The 13,804-nt window shown below is 44.4% G+C and overlaps 1 protein-coding gene across 7 annotated transcripts in view; it reads right to left on the bottom strand.

Moving 5' to 3' along the window:
* AKAP9 (A-kinase anchoring protein 9) overlaps positions 1–13,804 on the bottom strand; it is a 142,350-nt gene that overhangs the window by 73,473 nt on the left and 55,073 nt on the right. For 5 of the 7 annotated variants that reach the window (XM_072154293.1, XM_072154295.1, XM_072154297.1 and 2 more), the window contains 4 exons: positions 9,489–9,713; positions 6,750–6,983; positions 6,287–6,402; positions 634–845 (listed from right to left, as the gene is read on the bottom strand). In XM_072154293.1, the coding sequence (XP_072010394.1) occupies positions 634–845; positions 6,287–6,402; positions 6,750–6,983; positions 9,489–9,713 (787 nt within the window). The remainder of the gene's footprint in view (positions 1–633; positions 846–6,286; positions 6,403–6,749; positions 6,984–9,488; positions 9,714–13,804) is intronic. The other 2 variants (XM_072154298.1, XM_072154294.1) reach the window with 2 other exon arrangements.

Below are 13,804 nucleotides of genomic sequence, written 5' to 3'. Positions count from 1 at the left end.
CCCCCCGATTTCCATTGCGTGCATGCCAGCGCCAATGCGCCAAAATCCGATTGCATGCGCCAAAATCCCGGGGCAATACAGGGAAATATTCGGGTAACATGTCGGGAAAACCCGAATCGGGCTCTTAGTAAATGACCCCCATTGAGTCCAGAAGGTCCCTTTAATTACTTCACCACCACCAGCACATTTCAAGTGGTCATATCTTCTGAGCCGTGGCACCTACCATTTGGCACCCAAATATAGCTCTGGTGTCATTTTAAAGAGGGAAAATCGACCTTTTAAGTATTGCATCAGGATTTTTGATAAAGTCGTAGTCAGAAATATTATTTGTTAATACACTTCTCACCTGTAACAGAGAAAATCTTAAAATTCTGTGCCACATAACAGAACATTAAAGAGGAGATTGTGCTCTTTAAGATGACACCAGAACTATAGGGGGAGATTTAACAGGGCTTATAACATCAGTTTTCTGGTGTACAAGCCCTGAAATAATCAAAATTATTGATTATCCTTGTGAACTGCCATGAACTGCGATTATTTCTCCCTTTATGCCACCACTATGCCAAGTGGGCGGGGCATAAAGGCGTCCCCTCCAGGTTCCTATAGCCTGCACCTCATTTACATGACTCTTACCCGTTATATTGATGGCAGCAGGACATGCAGCCTCCAGGTCTTCAGGCTCGGCGCTCCAGACGTGCACTTTGGAAGCAGATTGGCGTCTCCCAGACTTCTCCAGCAGGCTGACCACGTGCCGTCCTATAGTCTCCTCCACCGCCCCGGTCGTCTTCACCACTTCCAGCAGAATCTTCAGTAGATGCTTATTTGTTCTCTTCAGGCTTTTCCTACTGCAGAATACATTGTATATTAAAATACATCTCTCAATAGAATCAATGGGGTGAAAAACTTAATAGGAAAACCTCTCCGAATAGGACAGAGCCGCAGTACCAGACACTGCCACAGTAATATGTTTGGCACTGTGTCTGTGGGATGCAACTATTTTTTATACTTATTGCCTGGTACCCCCATAAACAAATATTAAAGGAAATCTACCAACAAAATCCATCCTGATAAACCAGGGACACTACTCATAGATCCAGGCACCGGGACTGTGGGAATCTTCTTATATGTGTTGTCCATGGCCTCCCTACTTCTAAAATCAACTTTTAAATTATGCTGATGAGCCCTAAGGGCTCTTGGATGCGTTACCAGTGCCCCTCCAAGCTGTAGATTTACATTGTCTCCCCCTCCCCTGCTCCCTCAGCACTTACCCCTCCCTCTGCCAGATGTAATCTCACACACATGGGATGAGGAAGTGCTCATGTACAGTGTAACAGTCTGCGAAAACAGCATGGAGGGGCTCTGGTAACACCCCCCATAGCCCTTTTGGTTCATTAGCATAATTGTAATAGCTGATTTTAGAAGGAAAGAGGCCATGGATAACAAATAAAAGAAGATCTGTCACGATGCCTGGATGGATGGGTAAATGTCCCTGGTTTAGCACGATGGAATTTGACAGATTTCCTTTAAGGGAGTGTCTGCTGCAAAATCGATCTTTCCACTTCTCAGAAAAGAAAAGGTCCACTGACTACGAAAGTTTAACAGATTAACAGAAATCTTAAGATCCTAAAGGTAATTCACATTGGATCACCAGCAATCAGTGGTGGAAGACATTAGCGAGTGTTCAGATTCCATGCAGTGCCACCCACAGGTGAAATGAAGTATTACACTGTGTCCAATGCAATCAATGGGCTTCCTACACAATACAGGGACATGATGGGTCCTCCAGCGTAGGGGACGTCTATCTAGCTGCTCTTTGCGCTGACTTTCTGATGAAGGGCTCAAAAATATGTGAATAATAGGAGATTTAATGGGTTCCAAAACCGAATCCATTAATTTTTATTTTGACGTCCGCAGGTAGACAGATGGTAATTTGGTAAAACATTGTAGCTGATGAGCTGTGTTTGTGTGTGTGTGTGTGTGTGTGTGGGGGGGGGGGGGGGGGGGGGTGAAGTGCCGACGCTACAATGCGGATCCTGCCCCACGTGTGCAGCAGATGAGGCCGATGATTGATGTGACATTTCCCTGTGCGCCTGCGGCCGGAAGCTGCTGCGGGAGATAAACCTGTCTGAATAAGCAGATTCACAAATGTGAACTCAACTTCTCGGAATAAACTGCAAAATAAGTCTGTGTTTATTCTCCAGATGCATCTAAAAAGAAAAAATCAAGCAATTTTGCAAATAGTTTTTAACTAAAAATCTACAACCGTTTGGTGTATACAGCTTCCACGTAAAGCTATGGGTTGTCATGGCAACAGACTACAAGTAAACCCAGTGTAGTCGGATCCTGCAATTGCATTCTCTTCTTTCTGCCCCCCTGTTTCTTGCTAAGGTAACATTTGGATACTCTAATGTAGCTTTTTGGAGATACAGAAATTGGCAAAGAGGTCTTTACAGTAAAAGTTAACCAGGATTAGAATAGGAACAAGACTTTCTTACAGAAACAGCGCCACAACTGTCCCCGGGTTGCACCAGGTACTGCAGCTCAGTTGCAGTGAAAAAGATAGAGCTGCAATACCACACGCAGCCTGAGGACAGAGGTGGCGCTGTCTCTAGAATAAAGAAGTTGTGTTTTTTTGGAACAAGTTTAGCTTAAATATTTGACTTCCACTGGAACTAAGCTGTAATTGCTATTGTCCATCTTAAAGGGGTTGTCCAGAATAAGAAAGACAAGAGTTCTGTTTTCCAAAAACAGCAACTTGCTGGTCCAAGATTGTTTCAGATACTTGAGTGTAGATCAATTAAAGCAAAAAGGACAGCAGCTCCAGCGAAATTTCCCCCCCCTCCCTCAGGACCTTGTGTACAAAACAGGGAACAGACAAAGGGATAAACACAAGGTGAATCACTTTCCCTGACGTGTGATACAAGAAATGAAGGAGATGAACTGAAAAGTGTTTGTGTGTAGGATGAAACCTACAACACACTGACCTGACCGAGCCAAAACAGGTTCAGCAGGGTCTCCCAGCAACCCACTGCCAGATCTATAGCTACTACCACTACTCCTACCAGATAGACGAGATAACACCAGTGACACTGTGATTATCCCTGTACTGTGACATCACTGTGTATATTATCTCTGTGCTGTGACATCACTGTGTGTATTATCCCTGTACTGTGACATCACTGTGTGTATTATCCCTGTACTGTGACATCGCTGTGTGTATTATCCCTGTACTGTGACATCACTGTGTGTATTATCCCTGTACTGTGACATCACTGTGTGTATTATCCCTGTACTGTGACATCACTGTGTGTATTATCCCTGTACTGTGACATCGCTGTGTGTATTATCCCTGTACTGTGACATCACTGTGTATATTATCTCTGTGCTGTGACATCACTGTGTGTATTACCCTGTACTGTGACATCACTGTGTGTATTATCTCTGTACTGTGACATCACTGTGTGTATTATCCCTGTACTGTGACATCACTGCGTGTATTATCCCTGTACCGTGACATCACTGCGTGCATTATCTCTGTACTGTGACATCACTGTGTGTATTATCCCTGTACTGTGACATCACTGTGTGTATTATCCCTGTACCGTGACATCACTGTGTGTATTATCCCTGTACCGTGACATCTCTGTGTGCATTATCCCTGTACCGTGACATCACTGTGTGTATTATGCCTGTACTGTGACATCACTGTGTGTATTATGCCTGTACTGTGACATCACTGTGTGTATTATCCCTGTACTGTGACATCGCTGTGTGTATTATCTCTGTACTGTGACATCGCTGTGTGTATTATCCCTGTACTGTGACATCACTGTGTGTATTATCTCTGTACTGTGACATCGCTGTGTGTATTATCCCTGTGCTGTGACATCGCTGTGTGTATTATCCCTGTGCTGTGACATCGCTGTGTGTATTATCCCTGTGCTGTGACATCGCTGTGTGTATTATCCCTGTGCTGTGACATCACTGTGTGTATTATCCCTGTACTGTGACATCACTGTGTGTATTATCCCTGTACTGTGACATCACTGTGTGTATTATCCCTGTACTGTGACATCACTGTGTGTATTATCCCTGTACTGTGACATCACTGTGTGTATTATCCCTGTACTGTGACATCACTGTGTGCATTATCCCTGTGCTGTGACATCACTGTGTGTATTATCCCTGTGCTGTGACATCACTGTGTGTATTATCCCTGTACTGTGACATCACTGTATGTATCATATCTGTACTGTGACATCACTGTGTGTATTATCCCTGTACTGTGACATCACTGTGTGTATTATCCCTGTACTGTGACATCACTGTGTGTATTATCCCTGCACTGTGACATCACTGTGTGTATTATCCCTGTACTGTGACATCACTGTGTGTATTATCCCTGTACTGTGACATCACTGTATGTATTATCCCTGTACTGTGACATCACTGTGTGTATTATCCCTGTACTGTGACATCACTGTGTGTATTATCCCTGTACTGTGACATCACTGTGTGTATTATCCCTGTACTGTGACATCACTGTGTGTATTGCCCCTGTACTGTGACATCACTGTGTGTATTGCCCCTGTACTGTGACATCACTGTGTGTTTTATCCCTGTACTGTGACATCACTGTGTGTATTATCCCTGTACTGTGACATCACTGTGTGTATCATCTCTGTACTGTGACATCACTGTGTGTATCATCTCTGTACTGTGACATCACTGTGTGTATTATCCCTGTACTGTGACATCACTGTGTGTATTATCCCTGTCCTGTGACATCACTGTGTGTATTATCCCTGTACTGTGACATCACTGTGTGTATTATGCCTGTACTGTGACATCACTGTGTGTATTATGCCTGTACTGTGACATCACTGTGTGTATTATGCCTGTACTGTGACATCACTGTGTGTATTATCCCTGTACTGTGACATCACTGTGTGTATTATCCCTGCACTGTGACATCACTGTGTGTATTATCCCTGCACTGTGACATCACTGTGTGTATTATCCCTGTACTGTGACATCACTGTGTGTATTATCCCTGTACTGTGACATCACTGTGTGTATTATCCCTGTACTGTGACATCACTGTGTGTATTATCCCTGTACTGTGACATCACTGTGTGTATTATCCCTGTACTATGACATCACTGTGTGTATTATCCCTGTACTGTGACATCGCTGTGTGTATTATCCCTGTACTGTGACATTACTGTGTGTATTATCCTGTACTGTGACATCACTGTGTGTATTATCCCTGTACTGTGACATCACTGTGTGTATTATCCCTGTACTGTGACATCACTGTGTGTATTATCCCTGTACTGTGACATCACTGTGTGTATTATCCCTGTACTGTGACATCGCTGTGTGTATTATCCCTGTACTGTGACATCACTGTGTGTATTATCCCTGTACTGTGACATCGCTGTGTGTATTATCCCTGTACTGTGACATCACTGTGTGTATTATCCTGTACTGTTACATCTATGTGTGTATTAACCCTGTACTGTGACATCACTGTGTGTATTATCCTGTACTGTGACATCACTGTGTGTATTATCCCTGTACTGTGACATCACTGTGTGTATTATCCCTGTACTGTGACATCACTGTGTGTATTATCCCTGTACTGTGACATCACTGTGTGTATTATCCCTGTTCTGTGACATCACTGTGTGTATTATCCCTGTACTGTGACATCACTGTGTGTATTATCTCTGTACTGTGACATCACTGTGTGTATTATCTCTGTACTGTGACATCACTGTTGTGTATTATCCCTGTACTGTGACATCACTGTGTGTATTATCCCTGTACTGTGACATCACTATGTGTATTCTCTGTACTGTGACATCACTATGTGTATTATCCCTGTACTGTGACATCACTGTGTGTATTATCCCTGTACTGTGACATCACTGTGTGTATTATCCCTGTACTGTGACATCACTGTGTGTATTATCTCTGTACTGTGACATCACTGTGTGTATTATCCCTGTACTGTGACATCACTGTGTGTATTATCCCTGTACTGTGACATCACTGTGTGTATCATCTCTGTACTATGAAACCAAGCAGAGAATTCTCATGTCTATCCTTTCCCTATAACAATGATTTATGTCTCAGGCCTCTAACAATGACTGTTCATGTGAAGGTTATTACAATGAAGCTCTGCCAAAAATCATAGATCAAAGTCCACTTTTATAGGAAACGGTCTTCGCATGCAATTTTCAGGGAGGAGTCATGTGGGAGGGGTCACACACAGCATTACCTGTCCCCGGTGACATCACTGCTGAGGTTCCCCTCGTCCGCCCTCGGCTCCCCATCTCCTTGCTCGCACTCCCAGTCTTGCTCTTTGCTCTCGGGCTGCAGGAGACGACGTTCATCCTGGGTTAATTTTTGCAAAGGTAAAGAGGATAAGAGAGAGAGGAATCCCGTCATTCCGGAGTCAGCTCAGAGACGCAGCGACGCTCCGGATCATGGAAAATATGCATGAAACTTTCATATCTAACTTCTAGCATAACAAGTCATGCAGGAGGCAGCGGAGGAGAAAACATTGTGCTATTAGCATGCGGTGACATTGCTGCAGACAACACTACGGTAACCATAGACAGGGGGGGGGGAGCCGTCATCCAAACACACAGGCTCCGCCCCCTGCTATCGGGATACAACGGGAGGAAAGGTAAACAGTGTCCAGGCATTGGAAGGAGCTCAGCATCCGGACATGACCGTACCTGTGTCTGAGAGCTGCTATCCTGCAGCGGGCGCGCCTGCCCCCTCCCCGACACCTCCGCACGGGTCACCCCCAGGGTCTCCAGCTCCGCACAGGTCACCCGCAGGGTCTCCAGCTCCGCACAGGTCACCCGCAGGGTCTCCAGCTCCGCACAGGTCACCCGCAGGGTCTCCAGCTCCGCCAGCAGCTGCTGCTCCCTGTCCGTGGCCTGAGGATCACTCATCACAGACGCGTCCTAGACAAATCACACTCAGGTCACTGGACTGATACATAGTTTATGTTTCCTGAGATAAAAATATCCTTTCATTCTATTGTTCGTAAGAAAAGACCCTGGGTATAGAGCCCCTCGTGTGCCAGGAAAGGGGCAAACATATAGGTAAAGGAAGTAGTAATAATATAATAAGTTATTACTACCAAGATGAAAATGGAGAAGAAAAAGTAGAAAATGAAAAAGAAGAATATGAAGAAGAGGAAGAAAAAGAAAATAAGGACAAAATAATAGTAATATGTAAATAATAATGAATCAATAATAATAAAAATTAGAAACTATTCAGAATGCTATAAGGATAAATCATAACAATATTGAAAAAATAATGCTATAATAATAGCAGAATAAAACCCCCCCATCACCACGACCAAGGAAGAAAACTCAGAAGTGGAATTTGGGCTGGAGGGGAGAGGAGGGGACGTCTGTCTGTAGGTTGTCAGGTTACATTACTGTCCCGTTCTGCCAGGAGGCAGGGGGACACGAGGCAGGACACGTCTTGTCCGCTCTTCATCACGTACAAAGTTACCATCCGCCTTCTTCTTAAAGGATAAGAATAGCGCAGTCCGTGGTACCAGTACCACAGAACCTCTATCTATTACAGTTCTGTGCCCGTGTTTTGCCTTGAAAAAGCAAAACAAATAAGATTAAATATTCTGAAAAAGAGAAACCAGACCTGGAGCTATCAGTTTGGAAAGGGTTAAACATACGATAAAAATCCCTTTAACCAATTCAGGCTCAGGCTGGAGACTTCGGAGAATTTAAAGGGGATGACCATTCTGCTCCATACATCTCAATGGAGCTGGCGGAGTTCGTCAGGGTTTTGATTCTCTGTATTTTTTTTTTTTTTGTTAACTACTATTTTTGCTCTTCGAATTTTTGGGTCATCTCAGATAATCATATGTTACCCTAAAAGAAAACTTTAATTTGTGGTCCTCATCACCTTCTGTTAATGTTGATATATCACTTGTTTAGTTTGGGGAGAACCTGTCAGCAGATATGACCATACAGACAGAAAGCAGCGATATGTATTGTCCCTGTAGAGATGTGTTATCATACAGCTGTATTTGTTGTTAGTAGCAGCAGAACTGTGATATATTGAACATCTACAAGTGCATTAGTGGCTTGTCTTCATAATGCTGTGCTCTTTGCAGCCAGTGTTCGGTATTGTCCCTGGGGAGATGTGTAACCACTTCTTTGTGTATGTTGTTAGTAGCAGCAGAACAGTGCAATATGGATTTATTTTTAAGCATTGTAGCTTCTCCAAGTGCACTGGGGAGGGGGGGCTTACCCTGACACTGCACTGCTCATAGCTCTCTGAACTGATTTGTTTTATAGCAGTTTCCCTTCTTCTTCTAAAATGTGTGTATGTTGTTAGTAACAGCAGAACTGTGAAATTTAAAATTAGATTTCTGAAAAGAAGGGGACTTTGGGTCTCACACTGCTGTACTCTTAGCTCGCTGGAATTAAATTGCTATATAGAAGCTTCTACTCTTCTCTGTATAAAAATTAAAGCCACCTCATGGGTGACTACTACAGCAGTCAATGGCCACATGGCTACGGCTGGGTGGGCAAACATTGGGCACGCTGGAGAGGAGGAGAAGCGAGTACTTCTTGCCCCTCCCCTCTCCACAGAGAATAGTGGCGCATGGCTCCATCTTTTCTGCGGCGACGGCACAGAACAGTAAGCACACCGTGTGCTCACCGTACTGAGCTGGGACGCATAGACAACTATGGGGGATGTATGCACCGTATATATACGATCCCCATACATTCGTCTGCATGGACCCTAAAAGCACAGCAGTGTAAGGACACATACCAGTCAGCTACCATAAGCTACAATCCTTGAGTATAAATCTCCATTTCACAGGCCTGCTGCTACTTACAACATAAACAAAGTTATGGTTACACATCTCTCTAGGGGACAAGGGACTAACACTGGCTGTAGGCCGATTGGTCAAGGCCGCTGACAAAATTTTCTTTGTTCTCTCATTGAGAACAAATACAAATGTATCAGGGGTTTAGGAGGATTATCAGATGATTTGCCCGATCAATAACACATTGGGGCTTATTTACTAAGGGTAGCCGAACGCACTTTCGTTGGACTGTTCGCAGTTTTTGGGATTTACGCAGCTAAGACAAGTATTTAACAGGGGTTAGCGCTGGGCTTGTGTCGCACGCACTCGGATTGTGGCGCAGCTGTGCTGCTTCCATGCGACAGAAATCGGGGGCGGCCATCCAGATTAAGCGCAGGATTTAAGATTCAAATTGAGTCACAAGCCAAGCACTTGCATGCACCAGGAAGAAGAAGGTGAACTCCTGGGACCTGAGCGGGGAAGCGACACATGCAGGATATCGGGTGCACGATCTTAGTGAATCGCGGCACAGCGCATGATCGTCGGACAATGGACTTTCTGTGAACTCCGCGGGACCCAGTAGGTATGTGTGCCCCAACTTGGCAGCAGAGTTCCTTACCTCCACCAGCTGTGCCCTGAGCCTGTGCACCTCTAGCAGCAGCTGCTCCTGGTCATACATCTGCCTCTCCAGCTGTGCGGCATGTGCCAGTCTCAGGGCCTCCGCGGCTTGTTGGTATTCCTGCTCCTGCCTCACCAGCTCCTGCCTCATGTCCTCCACCTTCTCCTCGTACATTTGCTTGAACTTGGCGCCTTCTGCTCCCATTGCTACCATGTGGTTATAGTCCTGAAAATATTTGCAAAAAAAATAACATTTAAAACTAATTATATAATTCCTCAAAATACGCCTCTAGTGGTTTCTGGGTTTTTTTTAATTGCATTTACGACAATATAAAGAAAAAACTTGTGTATATGTTCTCCTTTTTATCTCTGTAGCCAGAGTGCCTTCCCATACATTGCAGGCTGCTCTGTCAGAGATCTTATATATGTCGGCTCTGTTTAAAGCTTTAAGCTCTGTTCACCTGGATCTACACAATAATGACATCTTTACAACCCTAAATAAGAAAACCTTTGGAAACATCAAAATGAATATAATTTATAAGGGCTATAGAAGGCAGGACAGGCCAGAGCAGCCTGCAATGTATGTGAAAACATCCCGGCTGCAGAAGACAAATGAGGAAGAATTATAACCTTCTCTGTACAAAGGGAGACTTCTAGGATCTGCCGTCCTGTTTACTGTCCTGAAAGTCCCTTAGAAGTCAAGAGAGCCCAAACATGTTTGGAAGTGCTCCTTTTTATCCCTGTAGCGAGCATGCGTTCTCATACACTGCAGGCTGCTCTGTCAGGGATCCTATATGTTGGCTCTGTTTGTAGCTTTTATCTCTGCTCTCCTGGAAGTACACAATAATGCCATCTTTACAACCCCATATTTAAAAAGAGTTTGGGAACATCAAATGGGATATAATTAATAAGAGCAACAGAAAGCAGAACAGGACACAGCCGCCTGCAATGTATGCGAAAGCATGTCGGCTGCAGAAGTCAAAGGAGGCAGAATTTTAACTTTCCTCTTACAAAGGGAGACTACTAGAAACTGCCTGAATCTGCCTATTTTGTAACTATAGGGTCGTAAAGATGGCATTATTGTGTACTTCCAGGAGAGCAGAGATAAAAGCTACAAACTGAGCCCACATATTGGATCCTTGACAGAGCAGCCTGCAGTGTATGAGAACACATCCTGGCTACAGAGATGAAAAGAAGAACAAATAAACATGTTTGGGCTTACTTGACCTCTAAGGGACTTCCAGGACGTCTCTGTCCTTGTAGCCAGCATGCGTTCTCATATACTGTAGACTGCTCTGTCAGGGATCCAATATGTTGGCTCTGTTTGTAGCTTTTATCTCTGCCCTCCTGGAAGTACACAATAATGCCAATTTTACAACCCTATAGTTAATAAAAGCTATAGAAAACAGAACAGGACACAGCTGCCTTCAATGTATGTGAAAACAAGGCGGCTACAGAGGACAAATGAGGCAGAAATATAACCTGCCCTGTACAAAGGGAGACTTCACCGTCCTGTCTGCTGTCCTGGAAGTCCCATAGAAGTCAACACCGCAGAAATATGTAATGTCACATACAAACCAATACAAAAGTAAGTACAAAAAGGTAAAGTAATGCAAAAAGTGTACCACGGATTTGCCTTATAGACACCTTCTGACCTCTGCTATCCCAGTGGCATAGCAAAAATAGACAGTATATGTTACAGCATAGCTCGGTGTCACATCCAGCTACTTACAGCGACTTTGTTCACTGGCCGCGCTCTCCTCACTGCCGGACTGATCCTCTCGGACTTCTCCTCTCTACTTGTACAAATATTTGACTTTCTTCAATCAGTAAGACAATTTCCAACACAACTCCGTCGCTTTCTTTCCCAGCATCATGTGATTCTCCCAGTGTCATGGACCACTTGGCATCATAGACTGTGCTGACGGAGAACTCCCAGTGCTGAGACTACTAAGCCGCTCAGACTCACTGGGTGGATTCGGGCAACCACCAAATAATAGAGTGTTCCCCAACATGTGAATATCAATAGATTTTATAATTGTAGAGATGCTATAGGTCAGTGATGGCAAACCTTTTAGACACCGAGTGCCCAAACTACAACCAAAACCTGCGTATTTTTCGCAAAGTGCCAATGTGACAATTTAAGCAGTAACTTATTACTCCCTGCTCTGGCACAGGTTTAAATTGTATAGGCACCTGAGGACACCAATACGATAGAAAGAAGGAGAACAAGTTTGGATTATCATTGTAGCTTCCTTCTGGGGTCCTGGGCTGTCTGGGACTGCAAGAGGCCTTGAGTCCTGTTTGGCAAACTCTACCCTGGGGTGATGGAAAGGGTGCCCATAGAGAGGGCTCTGAGGGCCACCTCTGGCACCCGTGCCATAGGTTCGCCACCACTGCTATAGGTGTTTGGGGGAGGACAGGGGTAGCAGTTCTATTCCTTTACCTATTCTATACACATGTATTGCTTGGCTGAGCAAAGTGTGCAAAGTGTGCATGTGCATAGAGCAAACAGAAGAAGGGAGGGTGGCGCAACTAAAATGCCAGACTGTAGGTTACCCCAGGGCTGTATGCTTATAGGAGTAAGCTGGTGCTCAGTACGAGAAAGCATTGAGGCAAAATACACAGTCCATAAAGACAATTACAGCGCTCACCAATCTTCTTAGAGTCTATTAATTTGTTCAACGTACTTACATCAACATCGTACAAGACGTCTACGGGGGACACACGGGAAAGCGTTCACCGCTTCGCCCTGATTAGCGCTTCTCCGTGTAGTCACATGATTCAGAGCGTCACATGTTTACACCACCTGACTACGCAAGCCACTCCTTGTTAAGGGGTGGAGTTATTATGTATCACTCCATGGACTGCTGCAAGGCTGGGGGGGGGGGTATATCAATAGGACCTACAGATTACCCCTTGTTACTAAATATTTGCATACTGCAGAAATAGTAAATGTAATGTCAATAATGCCTATAGCAATGAACACGTATACATTACAATCCAAGAACGTCACAAAAACACTGGAACAGGCAGGACGCCACACAAAAAAGATGGGGTGGAGAACAAAAACAATGTAGCCTCTACCAAGATGGTCGCTACGCTGAGACGGGAAGGAGCGACGAGTATCAACGTCCATATCCCAGGACCTAGCCCCTAGAGAACCCAAAATATCATGAGATCTGACCGTATACTGTAATATCAAATAGGGAGAGAGAACATCCGGGAACTTTCCTTGTTGAAGCCTAGTTACCCTTTAAAGGGAACCTGTCATCAGGAGACCCATTTGTAGCACTCCCCCAGTCCCCACAGAGTATAGTACATACACTGCCAAAGTGTTTTTGTATAAAAAATATCTTTTTTTCTGTAAAACCTATGTTATATTGTACCTTTCATTAGTATCTGCTGTGTGACTAGGCAGTTGCCCACTGGGAGGGGCTGGAAAGGAGCAGTCCCCCCCCCCCACCCTTGGGAAACATGTGACCTTTTCAAATATATGAATAACTCCCCACACTCGGGATTGGCTGTAGAGGAGCAGGGGGCGTCGCTAAGCCAAGTGATGGGTGTTTTCATATATTTGAAAAGGTCACATGGAGAAGCTGTTTCCCAAGGGTGGGGGGGACTGCTCCTTTCCAGCCCCTCCCATTTGGCAACTGCCTAGTCACACAGCAGAAGCTAATGAAAGGTACAATATAACAGATCTTTTTTTCTGAAAAACCAATTTTTAATACAAAAACACTTTGGCAGTGTATGTACTATGCTCTGTGGGGACTGGGGGAGTGCTAAAAATGGGTCTCCTGGTGACAGGTTCCCTTTAAAAAATATAATCAATTTTATCCTTCAAGCCCAAGGAACCACAACATCCATTTAGCCTTTCTTGTGAGAAGCTCATGAGGTCTATCCCCCCCAAAAGTTAAAGTGGTTACCACCTCTGTGCCGGCAAATCTCAAAACTTGGGGGTTGGCATTATGAACTTCTGGAATGTGTTTGACTATTCGGGGGGCACCACCGCCCATACTGGTCTCACGTGTTCCCTCAATCTAGTGTGTAGCGAATAGTTTTGCCTGTATAGAACTTTTTGCAGGGACACACAATCAGATACACAACGTATGTCGACTTGCAGGTGATAAAATGTTGTACTCGGACTATTTGATCTCCAAATTTGAGAACCTTCTCTTTCATATTTTGGTTACAACGTGCAAAAAGTAAATGCACGTAAAGTTACCCTCCAGTATCCTGTCTGTACTACACTGTGTCCTTAATTCATTCACCCCCAGGGTTATAATACAATGAGAATGTGAAGCCTTGACTGATGTA

Source organism: Engystomops pustulosus, chromosome 5 (assembly GCF_040894005.1).
Source record: "Engystomops pustulosus chromosome 5, aEngPut4.maternal, whole genome shotgun sequence".
Taxonomy (NCBI): domain Eukaryota; kingdom Metazoa; phylum Chordata; class Amphibia; order Anura; family Leptodactylidae; genus Engystomops; species Engystomops pustulosus.
Note: the sequence above shows the minus strand (reverse complement) of the source record. Positions and strands in the feature narration are given on the sequence as shown.